The sequence below is a fragment of the Agelaius tricolor genome, unplaced genomic scaffold, assembly GCF_023055355.1.
Source record: "Agelaius tricolor isolate 1412-34295 unplaced genomic scaffold, bAgeTri1.0.p SCAF_1, whole genome shotgun sequence".
NCBI lineage: Eukaryota > Metazoa > Chordata > Aves > Passeriformes > Icteridae > Agelaius > Agelaius tricolor.
In genome coordinates, this window is record NW_027269261.1 from 6,817,255 (window position 1) to 6,838,998 (window position 21,744).

At 38.3% G+C, this 21,744-nt stretch overlaps 1 protein-coding gene across 10 annotated transcripts in view; it reads left to right on the forward strand.

Moving 5' to 3' along the window:
* The window catches only part of CDC42BPA (CDC42 binding protein kinase alpha), a 183,019-nt gene that overhangs the window by 138,958 nt on the left and 22,317 nt on the right, over positions 1–21,744 (forward strand). For 6 of the 10 annotated variants that reach the window (XM_071421620.1, XM_071421537.1, XM_071421590.1 and 3 more), the window contains 13 exons: positions 148–224; positions 1,365–1,412; positions 5,254–5,292; positions 8,384–8,503; positions 9,233–9,313; positions 11,393–11,498; positions 12,237–12,373; positions 13,053–13,192; positions 14,070–14,151; positions 15,273–15,489; positions 16,253–16,315; positions 17,893–18,486; positions 20,984–21,081. In XM_071421620.1, coding sequence (XP_071277721.1) covers positions 148–224; positions 1,365–1,412; positions 5,254–5,292; positions 8,384–8,503; positions 9,233–9,313; positions 11,393–11,498; positions 12,237–12,373; positions 13,053–13,192; positions 14,070–14,151; positions 15,273–15,489; positions 16,253–16,315; positions 17,893–18,486; positions 20,984–21,081 — 1,802 coding nt within the window. The remainder of the gene's footprint in view (positions 1–147; positions 225–1,364; positions 1,413–5,253; positions 5,293–8,383; positions 8,504–9,232; positions 9,314–11,392; positions 11,499–12,236; positions 12,374–13,052; positions 13,193–14,069; positions 14,152–15,272; positions 15,490–16,252; positions 16,316–17,892; positions 18,487–20,983; positions 21,082–21,744) is intronic. The other 4 variants (XM_071421554.1, XM_071421564.1, XM_071421573.1 and 1 more) reach the window with 4 other exon arrangements.

Here is a 21,744-nt window from a genome sequence, read left to right on the forward strand (position 1 = left end):
ACTTTGGAAAATAAACCAAATGCGCGGCTTATTTCAAAACACATAGGTGCTTCAGGTGGACACTCAAAATTCCAATTCAGCAAGGCAAAGGTCCTCCATGAGAAGGTCATATTTTCTGTAGCTTATAAACCTGCTGCTGTTTTCTAGGTGTAAAGCACCAAGACTCACAGAATTCTTTCTTGGCATTTTTGAATGCGCCTACCTCTGCTCTGGATCAATTTGAAGTAAGTGCACAGCTATTCTAACTCACTCAGTGGAACTGCTGTTGTGTGCAGGTCCTGTGCATATTTGCTGAGGGTTTGCTCCTGTATTTTAATTGTATTGCACCAATAATATTTGTGTATAATAATTATTTATCATTTACAGTGCTGGCTGTCTTCTCTTGAATGCTTGTAATCACAGTGAATTCACTCTCAAACCTTGAATGCAGAAATTTGCCTGATTTTGCAGTGAACATGAAAAGCATAGTTGTTCAAATGGCTTTCCTTTGTATTCAGAAAATGCTAAGTAATGCAGGCAGTGGTTTGGTAAAAACAAGAAAATACCAAATCACCCTTGATTGTATCCCATGAAGTCATTAGTACTGTTTATTAGGTTGTTTTCATCATCTGTTCATTTACACAGATCTGTAAAATCCAGATAATTGCTACTCATTTCCTCTCCACAGATCCTTTTATTTAAAACATGAATCTGTTTCATACCTTTGTCACTTCTAGACAAAAGACCAGACTAGGTAGAAAGCCTGGCAGGAAAAAAATTGAACAGTATGATACATTTATTATCTTCTTTTCTAATCAACAGTAGGCAAAGCATCATCTTTCTTTTAAAAGACAGTTGAGGGGAAATATTGGTCAAACTGAATTCAGAGGATACAATGCACCACCTTTACAGTTAGACATTAATCTACAATTTGCCCAGTTTTTCCTATTGCAAATACAGCATCATCACATTTAGCTATGAAAGAGCATAATCCTTGCTGTTACTGCTGACCCAAAATTCTCTCTTTTCATTATGTATTCACTAATTCATTGTTCTCTCTTGAAGTCCTCACAATTAACATAGCTTTTAAGTTTTCCTGTGTAAAAATTTATCTTATAAATTACTTTCAGTATAAGAATCCTGTTGAGAGTATAACAATAATACTTTATTGAGTAAATGCTGTAAAAAAACACTGGTTTCTTTACAGATAGTACATTAATTAATTGTCTATGAAAGGCAATTAATGAAAACGTACTGAGGTAATTATTACTGCCACTGGTTATTTACAGTTCTTTATTTTTGCACTTTTATTTATACTGAACAGTTTTCTTCATCCTTTTCTTTCTCTCTCTCTCTTTTTTTTACTGCTGTGTTCATTAAAATAGGATTCCTTTTCCTCCTCTTCATCCTCATTGATTGATTTTATGGATGACGTAAGTCTGACTTTAACCCAGTAAATCCCTCAATAACAGATCACTTGATTGATTTGGAATATTCAAACACTAATGCAGTCAACTTAAAAAATCTGCACATGCAGTGGAGAACAAAGTATTTCTGTAATAGCACTCTTACACCTATTTATATGGATAGGTGTTTTGTTTTGAAATAAATGCTTTTCTTAAGGTGCAGGTGAAGAATTCTTAATTGCAAACAGTTTTTCTGATGGGGAAAAGCTGCTTTTAGGCCTTCTCTATTGATATGGCCTGTAAAAAACAGTTCCAAAATCATCAGCACATTTGTGTATTTAATTCTTTTGCTTCATATTATTCCTTTATCATAAGTTGTTTCCATAAGCTTTCTAATCACTTCTCTTAAAAAGTTTCCCTTCCATACAGTTAATTTCTGTGTGCTCAAATAAAATATTTTCTGGTTTTTAGCCTGCATTGTGAGAAGTCATTTTCATTATGACTGAAGTGAACTTACTACTTTTTATTGCCATTTGATATGCAGGTTTTTTGTCAGGACTTTTAAATATTTAAACTGTTTAAATATTCCCACTAGTTAATTGCATACTAAGGGAATTGAGTTAAAAGCTAAGAATTGACTGCATTATATTTCTTCCAAACTGAAGTAGTAGGCCCATAAAAGTAATTTTTAATAAAATCTTTGAAAGCCAGGTGTACAGAGCCCCATCCATTACAGCTCTGTAGGAATAATTGTGTGTGTGTGTCTGTCTGTGCTCGTAGATGTTTCTGCATATTATACATACATACATTCACATATATTTATACATATGTGTTTAACACAGTGTAATCCCATTGACATTGAAATTAGATACAGTTAATATTGTTTGAGAAGTCTCTGCTGTGAAGGGTGTAGCAAAGAGGATGAGGTAAATGGGCCTTTTCTGCTGTTTTAATTTCCTTTTACATACTCTGAAAAAATGCTTTTCTCCTGTGTGCTTTTTCTCTGTAAATCAGGTTTATACCTCAGACAAAATGTCAAGGTTCTTTTTTGGTGTCATAGTGGAAGGCACTTCCCTGCTTTTTTGTATAGCATACAGAAAGCTTCTGGCTTGCTGATAGTGTTGGAATTTTCTTACACACACAAAAAAAAAAAAGAAAAAAAAAGAGGTACAGTTTCCTGTTGTGTATATCCACAAAAAACAAATACTATTTATATTCTTTATCTGGATTAAAGAAAACATGTTCTGTGTTACCTGAGTATTAGGAGCACTTTGTTTGTATCAGCAGGTTCTTGAACAGAAATTTATCTTTAAAAATATCTAAAACACTCCCCTAAACCCTATTAAAGGAGAAATAAAGGACATATGTGGCAGTTACTGATAATGTTCTATTTTGCAAGGAGAGGCTTAGGACATGGATATTTTCCTGGTTGCTCTCTAGTTAATTCTGAAGGACTTCAGTACTTTATTTCTTCTTTATTGTTGCTTGTTTTTTGGAGTTTTATGGGTGTGGGGTTTGTTTTGTTTGTTTGTTTGTTTGTTTTGAGAAGGCAGCATTTTTTCCACAAGCATTTTGACAATTTTGTTTTTTTTATTTATGGAAGTGAGTAATTTTCAACTGCTGGCATACATCCTTTCGTAGCAATTCTTCTTGATTGGTCCACCCAGATCAGATCTTTGCAGACCTTTTAGTCTTGGGTAAAGGTTCAGATATTAATATTGTTTGCCTGTAGAGTCAAACTTCTCCTGTTCCATCTTCAATTTGAGTCCAACAGGAGAGGGTTTTTTTTCTCAGTTGCACTGGGCAAAAGAAATCTCTGGGCTGGACTGGCCAGGGGCTCATGTCTCTAACACCAAGGCAGAATTGTCTCTCATCTGACCAAACTGCAGAAAAAGTAGAGTTGGCTGCTCAAAGGTGGGAAGAGCACCTTGCAGAGAAATACAAGACATTCTGTCTTTGTTAGAAAGAGAGATAAAGCTGTTATCTGTGTTAGTAGATGGAAAGTAATGTCATCCAGTTGTGCTGTGAAAGTCAGTTCTGCATCTTTGATTTATTGGACAATCACTTGATTCATTCATAGCATAATTTATAGGCTGAATTATCTAAATGAATGGTTATTTATGATTTAGCTCACTGAGTTGGTTTAGTATCAATATATTAGATGGACTTAAATTAAAATAAGGCTATTAAAACTCCCTGCCCTGGATGGATGTGACCTCCATTCCCTTCCCAATGACTCTTATTGGCAGTGGTTACCTTGAAGGACAGCATTTCTTGCAGCATCTCCAGAAAAATTAGCTTCTCAGTCAAACCTGAGAAGTCTGAGTGTTCCTTGGGGTCTTTGTAAGACCAAGGAAGGATTAGAAGTCCTTAAGTCAGTGCTGTAATATTTCATGGGGTTCAGGAAAGCCTCTCTTGTAATCAAGAACCCCAAGTAAGTATCTCTGTTGGCCTGGATTGTTTCTTCAGACTCTGTGCCTCATTAAGGAAGGACAGAGTGTGTGTAAAATAAGGTGCAGGTGCAGTTGCAAGGCATTCCTTGCAGGATCTCTGAAGTCTGTTCAGCACACAGATGTGCACACTAGACTGGGTTTCCCAGGGTGAGTATGTCTTGTGTGTCTGCCATCCAAATAACATAACTATTTATAGCACTCTCTGAATGACTGGAGTTAATTCTAATTTTTCCAATGAAGAAAACAGTAGTTTTGCAATTTCTGCTGGAGAGAAATAAAAATAGATGTCCTGCTCCCTCTGTAGCCTGCAGATGCTGAGGAGAAAGTGGTAGCTCACTACTCAGATGAGCAGCACTCACTGTTGGTTCCTGCCTGGAAAAGATGCTGGGTCAGGCTGGCAGAACTGGTGCCTCAATCCTCCTGGCTGTGACAGCCCACAGGTTCAGAAACCCTCCTGGTCTGTCCTCTGCACACAGGGGAGTAGGAGTGTGTTTGCAGTGCCTGAATTCCAGTCTGGGTGGGGAGGGAAGTCACCCCCAGTGACTGTAGGAGACTAAACCCTGCTGCTGTCCCTCCTGTGTGTTGCAGGCTGTCTCAGTGACACTGTCTGGGTGTTAAGTCTCTTGTGTTCACCAGAAGTGTCTGACAGTGGAAGTGTTGGGGTTTGTTTCTTTGCCAGGTGGATCTTTGTGAATCCCACTAGCTGTGAGAAGCAATCAAACTTGTTTTGTTTAAGGATGAATTTGTGGTTATTTGATAGCAATAAAATGGAATCCCATTTTCCTTGACAAAATTATTTTTCCCTCACACTCAAAAATACTATTTTTTGCCCTGTTACTAACACATTAGGAATTAGAAATAGATTTCTTAAATCCTCCTGCAATCTGTCCTTGCATGCAGTCCCCATGGGCTTTGCTAGACTAAACAAATCTGGGCTCTGCAAGTAGCCACAGAATAATAAATGGTGTTCTGAATTCTTATTGTTGCACAGAATAAGTCATAGTGGTGTGTGGTGAGAGCCTTGACTTCACCTGCACGTTCATAATTGAGTAAATCTGGTTCATAATGATACTTTAAATTGGACATATTGTGCCTCCAATAGATGACTTTATTCATCTTGTTCAAAGCACAGAGATGCCAACTGCAAATTAATGGTGCAGCGTAGTCTGCAGCTCTGCTGCTGTTGTCCAGTGTAAGACTGTTGACTTGGAATAGCTGTCCCTTTTTTTTTTTTTTTTTTTTAATGTTTCTTCCTTCTTGTTAGCCCAGAATAGCTTGTTTTTAAAATCCTTGTAACAGTGAACACGCCTGTGTGTGTATAAACACTACCTGTGGAGATAGAGTGAGGAATTCTGAGGTGATGTATGTGTCACTGTTTGGTTTTGTAACATATTCTCCTCCTCTCTTTGTTAAAGCGCTCTCCTTCCTGTATTCCAGCTAACAAAGGCAGACGTGTAAGAGGCTGTCTTACTCTATGTGGCCCTTTATTTTTTGCCTGTTTTGTCCATGCCTATGTTTAATGTATGGATTGTGTATTTACCTCACTGCATGTCTTGTGCTGCTGCTGCTGCTGTTTGCTGCTGCTGCTGCTGTGCTTTTTGTTGTTTTACAGCCGTGGCCTCAAAGCTTTTGGATTATTTCATTTGGCAATCCTATGAGCAGAATATCTCTGAGACTGGAGAAGATGCTTTGGGTACTTTCTGATTTTTAATGTGAAAGTTCTGTGTAGAAGCTGATCAGGCAGATGCAGGTTGGAAAGATGAGCAAACATCAAATGAGAGCTTGTTTGTTTCCTTGCCCTTAGCAGAAGGCACATGTTAAGTCATGGGAATTGTCCATAGAAGGTCAAAGTTTGGCATTTGGGGGGAACATCACAGCAAATGATAGAAAATATCACAGTATAAAGATAAATAAACATGAAGTGGGGAATTGAGTAAATGGAGCATCAAGGAGGATAGGAAAAATTAATACAAAGAAAACAGAGATGGTTGTGTTGTAGCTGGTTAAGCTGGAGAAGTCTATGGTGTTTCAAAAATCAAGGTGGGTTTTTAAGGGTTTACAGATGTTATCAAAGCAGACTCAGTGAGGATGAGTTCCTGCTTGTTATGCTATGTCCATTTTAGTCTCATACTGCCACTTTTGTTTCTTTTATACAGATATGATGGAAGGGATAAGTAAGCATACACAGCATTTCTGTTGAATGTTCAATGAACAAACAGCAATGCCCATCAGCTCTAATGATGTCCTTAGCCATGCAGTTCAAAGCACACTGCTGACTCTCTCAGGCAAGGTTGTTTTTGTTGGTGGTGCCTCCAGTTGAGAAGTTCTCTCTCTTCCAGATGTGTTTATGCACTGGCCAGCTTTGGCTCAGACCTACACAGTCCTGTGGAAGACAGCAAAGCTCTTGCAGTTTGGTAGGAAATAGTGAAATCTGCTTTGGGTAATCCAGTGGATTAGTTTAAAACCAGTTTGAAAGGTGTTAGCATGGTCTTCATAAACTGTTGACCATAGTTGAGTCAGGTTGCTTTTGTGCTTGGTTCTTCTCATTAAAGCCAGGACCCCAAGATCACTGCAGCAATACAGCTTAAAGCCTTTGTTTCTGCACTGAAGGTGGTGATTAAATTTCCTTCTGCAATGGTGGATCAGGTTCTGTGTGTTTTGTGGGCTTTTTATGTTTGTAAGTAAAGTGAAAATGCATTTGTTACTGTTTCAGCAGTTGTCTTCAACCACAAAGGTTTTGTAGCACATTCCAGAAAGGTTCCATCACTGATATCAGGCTTGTACTACGTTTTTTCATAGACACCATGAAAACTCTTTGGTATGCAGATGCTGCTTTGAAAAGGAAAGCCCTTGGAGTGTCTGGAAACATTTATGAAATGATAGATTAGATCTCCAGGTTTAACTTGTAGGAAAAAAGGAGTGTCTGTTTCTTGCTATGAAAAAATTTGCCTGTAGTTACTCACTGGGCTTATTTTTTAGTAACATTTTTAAGGAGGAGGTAGAATTGTTGAAGGTTAAACAGTCTTTGTGTGGACTCCAAGTTTTCACATGTTTAGACTGGATTAAAAAGAAGTTTAAAATAATTGAAACATGTTGCATTTGAGGATTTACTACTTAAAGGCATCAGTGTTTCTAATACTGGGTAAAGCTTTCAGTTATTATTTGCTTCTGATAAATCTGAGTACAAAATGTTCACTTTACTGCTACTTTTTGCCTGAATGCTTGAAACACATGATCTATGTGTAGTAAACAGGTGTATCCCAGTGTGAGAATTTCCCATTTTCATTTCAGAAATGCTTGCAGGCATTTATTAATATGCCTAAGTTGATTAAACTGATGAGCATTGATTAAACTGATGAGCATTCTCCACCAGATAATTTTTTTGGAAAGATATGGTAAAACTAGAAGCCATCAGACTTAACTCACTATTAAAAAAAAAAATAAAATAAAACTAGCAACTGCACCTGTTGGCTACCATGACTGAGCTCCTGAAGAACAGGACTGTATGTGCATGTATAAAATTGGCTTGGCAATATAATTGATTCCCAAAAAGCAGTAAAGTTTGTGGAATTCTTGGTATTGTCAGTGGCAAATGAGATGAGAAACACTGGAATGTTCAAATGCTTTCTGTAAACATGGCTGCATATTTTAGTTTGTCTGCAAGCTAGGCAAATCCTTGACAATGCAGAACTGATGATAGCATTGCTCCAGAAAATCAAGGCATGCCATGAAGCCTTCTCCAGGCCTGCAGCTTTTACTTTTATTATTAGTGGGGAAAAAAGCATTTTCATCTTGATTTTTTTTTCCTGATATAATTTTACATAGGAAACTTTACAGAGATGTCTTGTTTTCAAGGAAGAATCCTGCCTTCTCTGATTTTTTCAGCTTTGCTAACAAAAGATGACTTGTTACCCAGGACGCCTCTTTGTACCTATGTCCCTTGTTCAGTGTAGCTCTGTGTTGGGCTTAGTTTCATTCTGTATATCAAGGACTAGGAAAACATTCCCCAGAAGAATCTGTGTTCCTGGTAAGGATGTTTCTGTAGTTCAAATGGGGTGCAAATCCCCCTCAGTTCTCTGTGAATATCGTTATCAGGATATACACTGCTCTGCCTTTTCTCCTTGTTTTCTTCTGAATATGTTTGCAGGAATTTACATGGGCTATGTGGAAATTCACTTCTAACAAATCCATGCTACCAGTGGACAAAATCCAGTAGTGTTCAGAAAACATTCACCCTTGAAAAATGCTGAATTGCAAGTGTCTTCAAGTGGTTATCAGGGCCCTGAACTAGCAGCTCTTATGCATGTGCTCACCTCTCAGCAGAAGCCTTGGCGTGTTTACATGCAACAATTTTCATTCCATTTTGTTGCTTTTAATTAGGAAGTTGCTTAAAACTGAATTTTTATCCTCTCAGTTCTCTCTTAGGAATTCTACTGCTTCCATATCTTATTTTGGTAAGAGTTGAGAATTCTTTTTTAATGATGTCTTTGATTTATTTCTTTGGTTGTTGTTTTTTTTTTTTCCTCTCTTGAATTGTTCTCCTAGATTGATTCAGTTGAGAATTTTACATTGTCTAATACTCCATCACGGGATGAAGATAGCAAGTCTCACCTCCACTCAAGATCAAGGTCTCCTTCCACAGCCAGTGAGATTGAACCAATTGAGGTACTTCAGTGTTGAAAGATATTTGTCCTTTTTTTCCCTCTTTTTAGGAGTAACAGTGTCACTTGTGTAAAAATGAGTACTGCAAGTCTTCTGTTGAAGGTGAAGCTCATTCTTCTGCAGCAAGACTGTTTAAGACTTTGTAATGGCCTTCTGCACTAGTGGTGAACTGTGTTTTGGGGAATGCTCTATTGCCTTTCACCTATGGTTAATTGAATAGGAATGAGAACTATGAATCAATTACTAGTTATGGTCTCTCTTCATAACATATCCTCAGTCATGAATATTTAAGAAATGTTGGCACAAAGATTGTTATAATATAGTTTGTAAAATTGCACTTTAAAGCCCTGCTGGAAGTCTTGTTATTATGAAATGTTAGCCAGATTCTGCAACTATAATAATACATTGATGTAATAATTTATCCCCTTTCCCTGATAAAAAAAAAGGTGTGTTTTCTGATATTTTATATTAGAAAGTACCTAATCAGATGTTTCAGACAATGTGAAGTTGGTTTTAACATTTAGAAGATGAATCTTGCTGAGAAATATGATTTGTTTTTCTGAGTCCTGCATGAATCAGTTTGGTTTCATGGCTTGGATGCTGGGGAATGGGGTGGGTGGGACAACCTTCTTCCTTTATCCAGGGGTGGGTGGGACAACCTTCTTCCTTTATCCAGGCTTTCTTTGGTAGTGTGTTCTTGATGTCTGATTGATCTTTGGGGGCTCTGTGCAGGTTACAGATCATCCTCCCCGTTCCATCCACACGCCCACCATGAGGACAGCGTACATTGGCTCGGGACTCTCTGCACCAAAGGTACCCTTTTGTCAGGTGTTCCCACTTTCTGTGTAGCAAGGGCAACGTGGCACTCCTGGGCTACAGCTTCAGCAGAGCTGCTTATCACACTGATCTTACCAGAGCTGCCTGGAAGGGCGTTTAGGAGATGAATATGTGGGGTGTTGATGTGCAAGCCGGTTGCCCTCTAAAATTTAAAACCCTTGGTTCATACATTATGGGGTGTGACAAGCTGCATTAGGAATTCCACAGGCATTGGATTGTAGGAAAAACGGTAGTTTGGACACCAGAAAGAGGTAAATGAGCTAGAATGTGAAGAAAGCAAAGTGCCATCCTAGGAAGAGAGTGTTTTCTGCCATGTGTCTGACCAACATGCCTCTCTACTCTTTGCATACAAGAAAGTCTCAGATTAGCATGTCTGTGTGCTAATTAGATGATTATTCTTGAGAAAAGGCAAAGAGTATCCCTAAAAATAAAATCACAGATTTGCCTGTTTTAAAGCAGTGTAGAGTGAGCACTACAGGAAGAGATTTCCAATTTTCCTGTCTTTTGGCTTTTACCTGCATAAGTACTGATTTTCCATCAGTTGTTGAAATCATTTTGCTGTTGCTGAACATGCCTGTATATGCTAATTCCCAGGAGATTATGTCTATTCAAGCAAATGAAGAATAAATACGAGCTTTAAAGGAAAAAATTTCTTGTGAAAGTTTTGAAAATGACTCAATGGTTTAGGAATCTTCTGTATATTTAAAAATAACAGGTTTTTTTGTGCAACTAATAATGAAGTAAGGAAGCCTTTCTAGTAGATCTGCTTCTCTGCTTTGATAAATTGCAAAGTGACAGAGGATTCACTTGTTTAAAAGAAAGCTAGAAATTTTGAGCAGTGCTCTGTTGGCAGCGTCTTAGTAGATCAATTAAAAAATACTTGAAGTGCCCTTGGAATCATGTGAAACGGACTTTACTGTCTAATAATTTAATTTTTGCAAACATTTTGCTCAGTAGGTAATGACTTGCTTTATAATTTATTATGTCCCCTAAAGAACCTTCTTATTTTTTGATTGCATCAGTGTTTAAAGCTGGGTGTTGTTTCCCTGCAAGTCTCAAAACAGAACATTCTGTAGACAGAATGCTGCCATTGTAACAGTAAAGCTGTCATTAAATATGGATAAGTTTGAGCCCTTAGCTGTGATATCTTATGCTCTGAAAAACAGGAAAGTGAGTAAATTTTAACATACCTACTCTCCAAAGTAATCTGCAAAATTGTCTTGCTTGAGATCACATGCATGATCAGGGTTTTTTTGGGACAGTCTTTGCATTGACCCTATGCTCTGGCCTTTCTTTATTAACTCCCAGTTATTTGCTGGGAGTTTTTATAGAAAAGCAAAGCAGCCTCCTGGATTTTATATAAGGCCATCTGTGAGTCATCCTGCCACATTATGTGGGCTCTTAGCCTTTATATAGCAGCATCAGCATGGCCATCCTTGAGGAGAGGGAGAGAATGAAACCACTTACTCATGTACTCTGTGTTCCCAAGGAATAATAAAAAAAGAGAAACCCTTTCAAAATCAACTTCATCTATCAACTTCAGTTCTTGCCTTTAGGTTGGGTGTTCTGAATTGCCCCTGCTAAACACCACAAAAGGGGGCTCTGTCAGGGCTTTCTGGCATAAAATTTTGAAAGAAGTCTGCTATTTTTCTTTTAACTAAGGCAGTGCTCCTGACAGAGGAGCACTGAACTTGCAGCTTAGAAAATACTGTCATGGGTTGACCTGGTGACAGTCAGGTGCTCTCCAAGCACATGATGATACACCTTCAACTTCTAAAGTGTAACAGAATCACTTGGGCAGCTTTCCTATCTGCAATGGAAGCAAACTCATGTTCTGAGACAGGGTCCAGTTTCCATGGCTTTGTTTACAGAGGATGTTTTAAATTATCAACAGTGGGCGCAGTGATAAGGAAATTCTTTTTGGCTCAGATCTCATTTCAGCAAGCACAAACAAGCAGCCTGATGAAATGCACCTGTGCATTCTTGTCTGTGAAAGAAATAACTGTACTTGAGAAGTGTTACAGGTGCTAACATCCTTATCTGCTCATTTCACAGCCTAAAGCTCACCAGTTTGTAGTGAAATCGTTCAACACACCAACAAAATGCAATCAGTGCACATCCCTGATGGTTGGTCTGATCCGACAGGGCTGTACTTGTGAAGGTAAGCCCTTGGGAGAGCACAGCAAGTGTGAACTGAAGTTCTTACAGATGCAAATGGCACAGGAAATGTAGTGTGGTGATGCAGGAGTCTTCTGCTTATATTTTGAATAGCAGTATATTCTCATGCTTCAGTCTTTTAAGACTAGAAGCCAAACACTTTGAACATACATAAGAGATTGCCCAGTTATCTGGGGACACTCTTATTCCAATTGGTGGTAGAAGAGCTTAGTTCAGTGTACTCAAAATAGCAATAAAGGGCCCACAGGTGGCCTCCTGAGTGGTCAAACCAGCTTTATGTTGCAGGGAAAAATTTAATAGACATCCATTCTGATTTATTCCAGACAGAAGCAGAATTGGTACTGAATGGCACTTACTCTTGTTTGTATGCACACAGAATTATGCTTATTATTTAAAGGATGTTCCAGTGTTTTGTTTACCAGTAGAGTTGGGCCTAGAGGACATAATAGAGATTATATTAGGGTCTTTCTTATTTGGATGAAAGCAGGTGTATCCATAAAGTATCTGAAAAAGAGAAATTTGGGATTAGAGCAGATAAAAACATGAACTTTGCTGTGTGCAGACTTATATTCCTGTCTGTAGCAAAGTTCAGTGAGATTATTCAGATGCTGGTCAAAAAAGAAAAGGGGATTTCTTCATAAATCTCATCATCGTTAACCCAACTTTTGCATTGCACAAGAAATAACCCCCAAATCTTTTTGTTTCTTCTCCTCCTCACAAGTGTGTGGATTCTCCTGCCACGTGACCTGTGCAGACAAGGCTCCTGCAGTATGTCCAATCCCTCCTGAGCAGACTAAGGGACCTTTGGGAATAGATCCACAGAAAGGCATAGGAACAGCTTATGAAGGACATGTCAGAGTAAGTAGGAGGCAGCTGCATTTGGGGCACTAACATTAAATTCATTGTTTTCCAGAGCTGGCATTACTTTGATTATTGGGAGGATAGATTCAATTTCATCTTAGGGTAGCAGTTTGGAAACTAAGATTTAAATTTTCACAAAGCAACTCTTAGCATTGTCAGCAGTGATCCTCTCTCCATCTCTGTTGGTCAATGTGCTTTGGGTTGGTCTTGAGCAGTTCCATCTCTGCAGATCAGATCATCTTCCAGGCTTTGTGAGTTTTTTGAGTCTTTCTGCTAGAACTGTCTGTGGTTACTGGTGTGGATATTTGCACAGAAATATTAAAATATTTACTCAGCATAGTTTTGGCCATAATTCTGTGGCCAGCTGAAGATGAGTTTTTGTCTTCATGTTTGTTAATACAGCTCTGAATGAATTTGTGAAATGAGAAGAAAGAATCTGTGATGCTATTAATTTATTAAGTAATATTTAAGTAATAAGTAATAATTGTGCTGTTTGTTGGTCTTACTCACTGTCTGTGTTTGTTGGTCTTACTGCTGCTGGGCTCTCACATATGTTGCTTAACATCATCACTGAATTAAAACTTTCCAGCCCAGATGAGCAAACTGATTTTTGTGCTGTTTGATTTTTTGATAGCATCTAAACTTAGAGAGTTGATCCGAATTTATCTTTCTAAAGGTCCCAAAGCCAGCTGGAGTAAAGAAAGGTTGGCAGAGAGCACTGGCAGTGATCTGTGATTTTAAACTCTTCCTGTATGATGTAGCAGAAGGAAAAGCATCTCAGCCCAGCGTGGTAGTGAGTCAGGTCATAGACATGAGGTAAGCTGTTTGCTGCTGGTGGTGGGAGCTTGGCAGAGGCACTGGGAGGTTTTGTTCTGCTTTTCCTTTTTGTCAAATCAGTAAGCAAGCTCCAGAGCTTTTATGAAACCCTTTAATCCATGTTGAAAGGCACTAATTTTCTGGGATAAAAAAAAATAAAAGAGCACTTAGCAGTTACTTGGAGTTAGCCTGAACGACACCGATTTGTTCCTCTATGGATGTTAAAACTTCCATTACTACATCATGTGCAAAGAGCATCTGTTCAGCTGCCAGAAGATCTGGAATGAATAAAGAATTAAAAATAACACCATTTTGGAGTTGAATAGAGTTTTCAAAGACATAAAACTTTGTCATAGGGTAAATGTATTACAATTTTTGCTTGAAAAGGGCTGAGTAGTTTGTTCCCACTATCATCAGTACTACTGAAATACTACCAGTCTCACTAAAGGCTGAGGATATCTAACATAGCAGCTAAGTAAAGCTCATCTCTGATCTAAGTTAGTTCATCCAGGAAGCCCCAAACTGCTGATGGTTATAGCTTCTAGGTGAGTTTGGATTGAGAGTTGGAGAGGTTGTTCTTTATTCCACTTATTTTTTAAATTGGACTTTTTCTTTAAAGGTTTTAATTTAATACAGATTAAAAACAGTTACAGAATATCTGAATAGATTTATTTCCGTCAGCATTTACCAGGAATTAATTATGCAACATTGCATTCGTGAGTTTTATCTTCAGATACAGATGAAAGGATAATTTAAAAAATCAGATTTCAGTGCTGACTTGTTTCCTTCACTAAACAAGGCTATTGAAAAAGTAAAATCCAAACATACAGATTTTGCTCATTAACTCTTTTCCAATTATGTTTATGGTCTCCATAAGGGATGAAGAATTCTCAGTGAGCTCTGTCTTGGCCTCAGATGTCATCCATGCAAATCGGAAAGATATCCCCTGTATCTTTAGGGTGAGTATGACATCCTGGGTTTCACAGGGTGATGTGTGCTGTGACAGCTTGCCAGTATTTTATTTCCCTGGCAAGTTCTGCCCCTGTGGAATCCATGGCAGCAGTAGCAATGCACAGGGATCTGTACATATGTAATTTCTGTGGTAAAAATAGCACTGGTACATCTAGACAAGCACTCATCTCCGTGTGGGTTGTATTTTTTCATCTTCACAATAAGACGTATTTTCCTCCATTTCTTCTTAGTCATTTGAAATTCTTCTGTTCATCATGACCTTGTACATTTTCATTTCCTCAAGTTGCCCTCTGCTTCTCAATTTAACTGACTGGGTTATTGCTGAAGTCTTTATTTTTTATACTTTTTTTTTTACGTATGCATTGGATATCTGAAAACTCCTATTCATCTGATAGTCAGTATAGAAATTTAGTGCAAAATGCTCATCAAAATTTATGTCTAGTACCTGGTATCTGGATTTTGCCATCACTGGCTTATTCTAATATTCTTATTTTTGTTAGATATTCTGTTAAAGCTTTGACCTCAGTGAAATTTCCTTGATGTCTTATAAGTTCCACTATCATTTTTTTACTGTGCCTTTGTATTTCAGTCATTGTTTTTCCAGTTTTTAGACTGTTCATCACTCAGTGTGCTGAGAGGAGATAAAGCCTACAAAAGGGGCTTTCCATTTTATCATTAATAGCGGTATCAAATGCATGAAAAGGATCACAGAGCATTTTTTCAATGAAAGCCATTCCTATTGCATTAAATTAGTACTCTTAAAAATACAGAAAACTTTATAAAACTGCTTTTTTTAATAAAATTGCTGTGAGAAACAATTGACTACCTTATTCAGAGCAGACATTCATGAATTATAAAATAAATACAAATGCATTTAAAATAAAGCCAACATTTTCTCTGTTCTTTAAAATATTCACTTCTGTGGGGTCTTGATTAAGATAAGAGTGTTTTCTATTAACTGAAGAGAAATTTTTATTTCCCTAATTCAGACAACTAATTACAAGGGCATTTACACTAATGGGCATCTAATTCCCTTGTAAAAACAATCATCAAGAAGTTATTTATCATTTATGACTTAAAACTATGTTTTGATTTTTTTTTTTTGCAGGTTACAGCCTCCCAGCTCTCTGCATCCAGTAACAAGTGTTCAATCCTGATTCTAGCAGATGGTGAGAATGAAAAAAGCAAGTGGGTGGGCGTGCTGAACGAGTTGCATAGGATCTTGAAGAAGAACAAACTCAAAGACCGCTCAGTCTATGTCCCCAAAGAAGCTTATGACAGCACCTTGCCCCTCATCAAAACAACACAGTCAGCAGCAATCATAGGTATGAAGTTATTAAGAAGAAAGCTCTAAGAAAAATGGGTATGCTAAAAGCATGATTTTTTAGGAAAAAATGTGTTAGATGGTTATCTACTGAATAGAGAGTAATAGGTAGTGGTTTTATCCCATGTGGGCCTAAGAGAAAAGTGCAAGTTAGTACCCAGTACTTTTGTCAGATGTTTTAAGAGTACTCCCTCTATTCACCCATATTCATAATTATTCACCAATATTCATAATTATGCATAATTTTGACTGAGAATCGGACATCCCTCTTTTGTTACTCTGTAAACATAATTCCCTAACTGGGCAAAATTAGCACTATAGAGTAGGTATAAATCACTCACTTCAAAATCTGCTGGTGGGACCAGAGAGAAGATGTAAGATCAGAGGTTGAATTTAGTAATTTCAAATAGTACTGCATAAAATATATTAAACTCTGATTATGTAAATTATTTCAATATAATAATATAGTTACTTCAAAGCTGGTGCTAGACTTAAGTTCTCTGAAGAGTTTATTAAAAATTATGTTTCTAGCTGTTACTTTAACAGGATAAATGGGAAAATACTTCTTTTTGAGAAATTTGAAAGACTGGGAGTTTGCCAGTTTTTTAAAATACATTAATATATTAGGTTTGGATTTATATACAATTATTTCAATATATTCTAAAAACTGTCTCTGTTAATGAGAATTATAACTATTGTTTATGTGATTCATAAAGTACTTCCAAAGAAAAATAACCTTTTTCTTTTTTTCCTTAATGTCATAGACCATGAAAGAATAGCTCTGGGGAATGAAGAAGGGTTGTTTGTTGTGCATGTCACCAAAGATGGTAAGAAACTAGGAACTGGTAATAATTTCCCTAATACTAAATCATCTTTTGCTTATTCAGTATCTTCTGGTTTCATTTTTCATTATTTACTACATTATCAGCTGGACAGCTCCATGAGAGACCAAAAGCTGTTCTGTGTGCTCTCTGGTTTGGGTATCCTTTCCAATATCAAGGTTTTGGAATGCAGTTGAAGTTTTTTCCCCCATTTTTCTCCCAACTGTCTCAATACTGATTTCAGACCAAGTTGCTCAGGGCTTTATCCAGTTGTGTGTTGAAAATCCCCAAGGACACAGGTTCCATGATCTCTCTGGACTGCCTGTTGCAAATTACTCTCATTGTGAAATGCTTCCTTTTTATATTCAGCAGAAACCTCCCTCATTTGAATTTCCTGCTGTGCACCTCAGCAAGAATCATGGCTTAATCCTTTGTGTAACCTCCTCCTTGGTACTGAAAGTAAAAACTTCTGTGCAGTACTGCAAGATGTGCTAACAGATTGCCCAAGTTAATTCAACAAATGACATGTTTAATTGTATGTTTCAGCTCTGAGGCTTTTCCTTCATTCAGTAGTTTTTTGCTATAAACTCTTTCTGAAATGAATGCTGAAATAATACACTTGTTGTTAGTGCATCAGATCTGCTCCTCCCATTTCTGATGAGGAAGAGCCAAAGGTTTATCCAGAATTTGCACATCTGGTGTTATTAAAACACTAGTTTTGATTCTGTACTTTTTAATACTGCAGGGAAGCAATAAAGGCGATTTCTTGGGCGTCACTGTTGCGCCGAGGATGGCACAGGAACAGTCAGGAGGCAGGATTGTAGAAAGAGCAAAGAAAGCTTTATTCAAGAGAACCACAGGGTTTTATAGAGTGATATGATAGATTCTGTTTGATTGGCTAACTAACAAAAACACCTTCCTCATACCCTGTCCTTGAGAAGAACAGAAAGGTGAAGTAGAAAAACACCACCTGCAGATTGCTTATACTTAACAAGTTATCACATCTCCCTAAAAATTCTCACAAGCCGCTGTGAGAAACTCTTGCAGTTTCTCTCTCTCTGTCCCATGGCATCCACACTTGGATTTCTTTCCTAGTTCATCTTTACAAATACACTTTATAATCAATTCACACTTCACCATTACTTACTTGAATTTGTGGGGAGCTGTGGTGGTGTTCACAGGGGTCCCAGGGTGAGGGAAGAGATGAGAATCTTGACTCCATGTTTCAGAAGGCTGATTTATTATTTGATGATATATATTATATTAAAAGAAAATTATATATTAAGACTATACTAAAAGAAAAGAGAAAGGAGACATCAGAGAGCTAGAAAAGAAAGAAAAGGAATGATAATAAAATCTTGTGACTGACCAGAGACTCCAAGACAGCTGGACTTTGGCCATTAATTAAAAACAACCACATGAGACCAATCTGAGATGCGCCTGTTGCATTCCACAGCAGCAGATAATCATTGTTTACATTTTCTTTCTGAGGCTTCTCAGCTTCTCAGGAGAAAAGGTCCTAATGAAAGGATTTTTCATAAAACATGTCCGTGACAGGGGGCTTGTTTTGATTTTTCTTTCAGAGATTATCCGTGTTGGTGACAATAAGAAGGTCCATCAGATCGAGCTCATCCCGAGCGAGCAGCTCATCGCCGTAATCTCAGGACGGAACCGCCACGTGCGGCTCTTCCCCATGGCCGCCCTGGATGGAAGGGAGACTGACTTCTATAAGCTGGCAGAGACCAAAGGCTGCCAGGCCATCGTTTCTGGGCACGTGCGCCACGGGGCCCTCACCTGCCTGTGCGTGGCCATGAAGAGGCAGGTGCTCTGTTACGAACTCAATCAGAGCAAGACGCGCCACAAAAAGATCAAGGAGATCCAGGTGCAGGGGAACGTCCAGTGGATGTCCATCTTCAGCGACCGTCTCTGTGTGGGCTACCAGTCAGGTTTCCTCAAGTACCCCCTCCATGGGGAGGGCAGCCCGTACAGCCTGCTCCACCCGGACGACCACACGCTCTCATTTATCTCACAGCAGCCAACTGATGCCATCTGCGCAGTCGAGATCTCAACTAAAGAATACCTGCTGTGTTTTAGCAGCGTCGGGGTTTACGTCGACTGCCAGGGCCGAAGATCCAGGCAGCAAGAGTTGATGTGGCCCGCAACTCCATCTTCTTGCTGTGAGTTGTGCTCTCTGTGCATGTGTGTCTGAAGTGATCTCTGCTTGTATTGATATCCACGGGAGGTGGAGTTCTGGGCTAATTACCTGACAGGTTAATGGATGCTCTCAGCCCCTCTCACCATTTTTAATCTAGTTGGAGGTATCAGACCCCAGGAAATTCCTCTGGCTGCCCTGGAGGACTCGAGACTCTGACAGGGGGCTCAGAGGCCTTGGCACGGAGTCAAAAACACCTGTGCCTTTGATTTTAGCCCTTGGAAAAAACAATTACCAACCTTTATATGAGGATTCACAAGCCATGAAAGTTTAAGTAGAATGATAGTTAGTTTGTTACAAGATAGAAAAGTAGAATTTTGGGTTTTTAGAATGGGGGTTCAGAAGCCAAGATGGAGGGATTTGGGTGTGCCTTGTCCTTCTTTCTTCTTCTTAGGCTCCATCTTCTGGGTGATGTTGGCACTTTTGGATTGGTTTAGAGTAGGAGCACACTGTCTAACATAGGTTATAGGTATTGGGAAATTATTGTAAATAATGTACACGTAGTTTGTAGTATAAAAGATAACACTGCCTCTGAGGCGGTCAGTGTGCCTCAACCCAACCTGCCAGACACCTCAGCGAGTCAGAGAAAGAATATTATAGATAACAGCAAATAAACACCCTTGAGAACCAGAACAGAAGAATCCTGACTCCTCCTTCAGCTGCTGGGCTGGGAAAAGAGACTCTGACACATCTCGGGGTCATCATGACCACAGAGACTCCGAGAAGAGGGTTTAATCCTCATTTATGATAGTTCCAACAACTCTGGCACTGACCTCTGCTTGCTGGAACACAAAGAGGAATCATGAGTCAGGATTTCTAACTCTTAAAACAGCCAAAATTTCAGGTTCAACAGAGGCTAATGGGAGCTTTATGTATTTGCTACCACCAATGCTGGACTGTTGTTATTTAAAGTCTTGGAATGAGATTGTACTTTGGTTCCAGCTTTCTTCATGCTGAGAGTCATTAGGATCTGGTAGTTTGACTTGCTTTTCTCTAATGGTGTTTGTTCCTACTTACTAGTCTGTTTTGTCTTTTCTTTCTTTATTTGTTCATTCTTTCTTCCTCAGCAGGTTTTGTCAACAACCTTCTTTTTCATCTCCTCTCTCCTTTTTCAAAAAGTCACTAAGTTGCCCTCCTGTTTCTCTCTCCCCTTCCAAAATACAATGCATAAGAGGCAATATAAAAAATATATTTCATAACCTTAAGGAAAAATACTGTAATTTTTCAAGATTTTCATTTCCACCAAGGTCTGTTAAACATTTATTGCACCTTATTTCAAAGCTGGGTCTTTATCTCTGTGGCAGTTTTAAGGGAAAAAAAACCAAACCTGAATGTTTATCTTTTTAAAGTCTTTCTGAATGCAGATAAAGATTAGCCAAATCTGCACTCAGAGTAGTGAAGAAGCCCAATTCTATGTTGATTTTTAGAATAGTCTGCCTTCTTACCTCACTGTGGCAGCAGTCCTGTCACACTGTAAAGGGGAGGAGTATTTCACCTTGTTTGAATGAAGGCCTTTCTGAGTATGGAGGGAGCAACATTACAGGGTGTTTGCCAATTCTGGATTTCAAGCAGTTTTACACAATTGATTATTTACAGTGGACTCAGACAATGAATTAATCAAAACAGAAGGTTATGTGATAGATTGAAAAATGTGTATTTTTCACACATAGTTCATCTACACTTGCCATTGTTATTGGTGACAGCTTTTTGATTGCCCTAAATGAAGTGATTTGATGATGATGATTTCCAACTCAGAATGGAGGTGTATTTTATAGCAAGAGCTGTTACATTTAAACACAGCTTGGATGCAGTTGTTAGTCTTGGCAGACTGTGGCAGTCTTGTTGCCGACATGGAAATACTGAATTCTCCTTTAGAAGTGTTCCCAGTGAAACAAATTTCATCCTGGGGAAATGTGCCAGATAAGTAGCAGAAGATTTCTCTTTACAATCCAGAAAATGAGAAGAGAGAATTAAAGTTAAGGAAACATGACTTTTATGACTGTGTCATGGTGCTTAGTTCCAAGTGATGCTCATTTAGTGCATAGTCCAAAGATTCAGAGCTCAGTTCATTCAACTGGCAGTTATTAAATAGAGCAGAGTATTTTCCTACCACATCATTTACAATATGTGAGCTCTTATTAAAAATGGGGCTTTTAGGAGGAAAAAAACTTTGAAATACATCAGGATTTGGCAGAGTAAACCATAATGTTTTACAGTTCAGAAAGTAGGTTTTCAGCAAAGTTAAAAGTCATGGAGGTTGTAAGTTTTTGGGTGGTGCTGGTTTGCCTTCAGAATAAATTTCTTGGTCATTGTTGAGTTAAAGCACATTTTTCAAAGCTTGTTGTTGGATTGTGGAGCACTGGTTTTATTTTCTTAAATAAATATGGTTAAACTGTAAGAAATTGTCTATTTTGGGCCGTGTCCAAAAGCAGTTGACACAATGCCTCATCATTCCCTCCCAGGTTACAATGCACCATACCTCTCTGTGTACAGTGAAAATGCAATTGATGTCTTCGACGTGAACTCCATGGAGTGGATTCAGACTATTCCTCTCAAAAAGGTAACTTCCCATTTCAGTGTGGGCCAAGGAGTGTGTCCAGACTCAGTACTGCTTTAGAAGCCATCATTAAAACTGCTTGTGGGAACATAACTGAATTAAAAGAAGAGCTACTGCAAAGAAATGAATGCATTTTTGCTGGAAATAGAAGATAGAAGATGTGTTTTTCATGTGGTTGCTCTGTTTTAGATGAATGGTCAATCTGGAGCATATGGCTATGTTAGATTTCCTGATATTGTTGTAATAATGAGAGGAATTAATTGGCATTAATTACATATGGCTTCATTGGGACTGATTGTGATTATTACCAAAGGATGGTGGATGTCAAGATAATTACACAGGCATTCAAAAATCTATCTCCTACTGCTCCTGAACATATGGTAGACAGACAGGGTTAGAACATTTTGTTTCAGGAAGTAGAAACACCAACAACAAGATGATGTCAGTTTGGCTCTCTTATCAAAAGGAAGATGTTTCTGAAAACTTGACACTTCCTTGGTATTTAGAAGGTGTTTGCTCAGCTGTATTTGGAAAAAAAAGAGAAAAGTCAATTTTTTTCCTTGTGGTTTAGACTGACTTCAGCTTTGTATCAGGGTCAACACAATTCCTTTACTGGCATTCCAATGAGACAGAGCTGCAGGACATTGCCCCTGTGGTCTTGTGTTG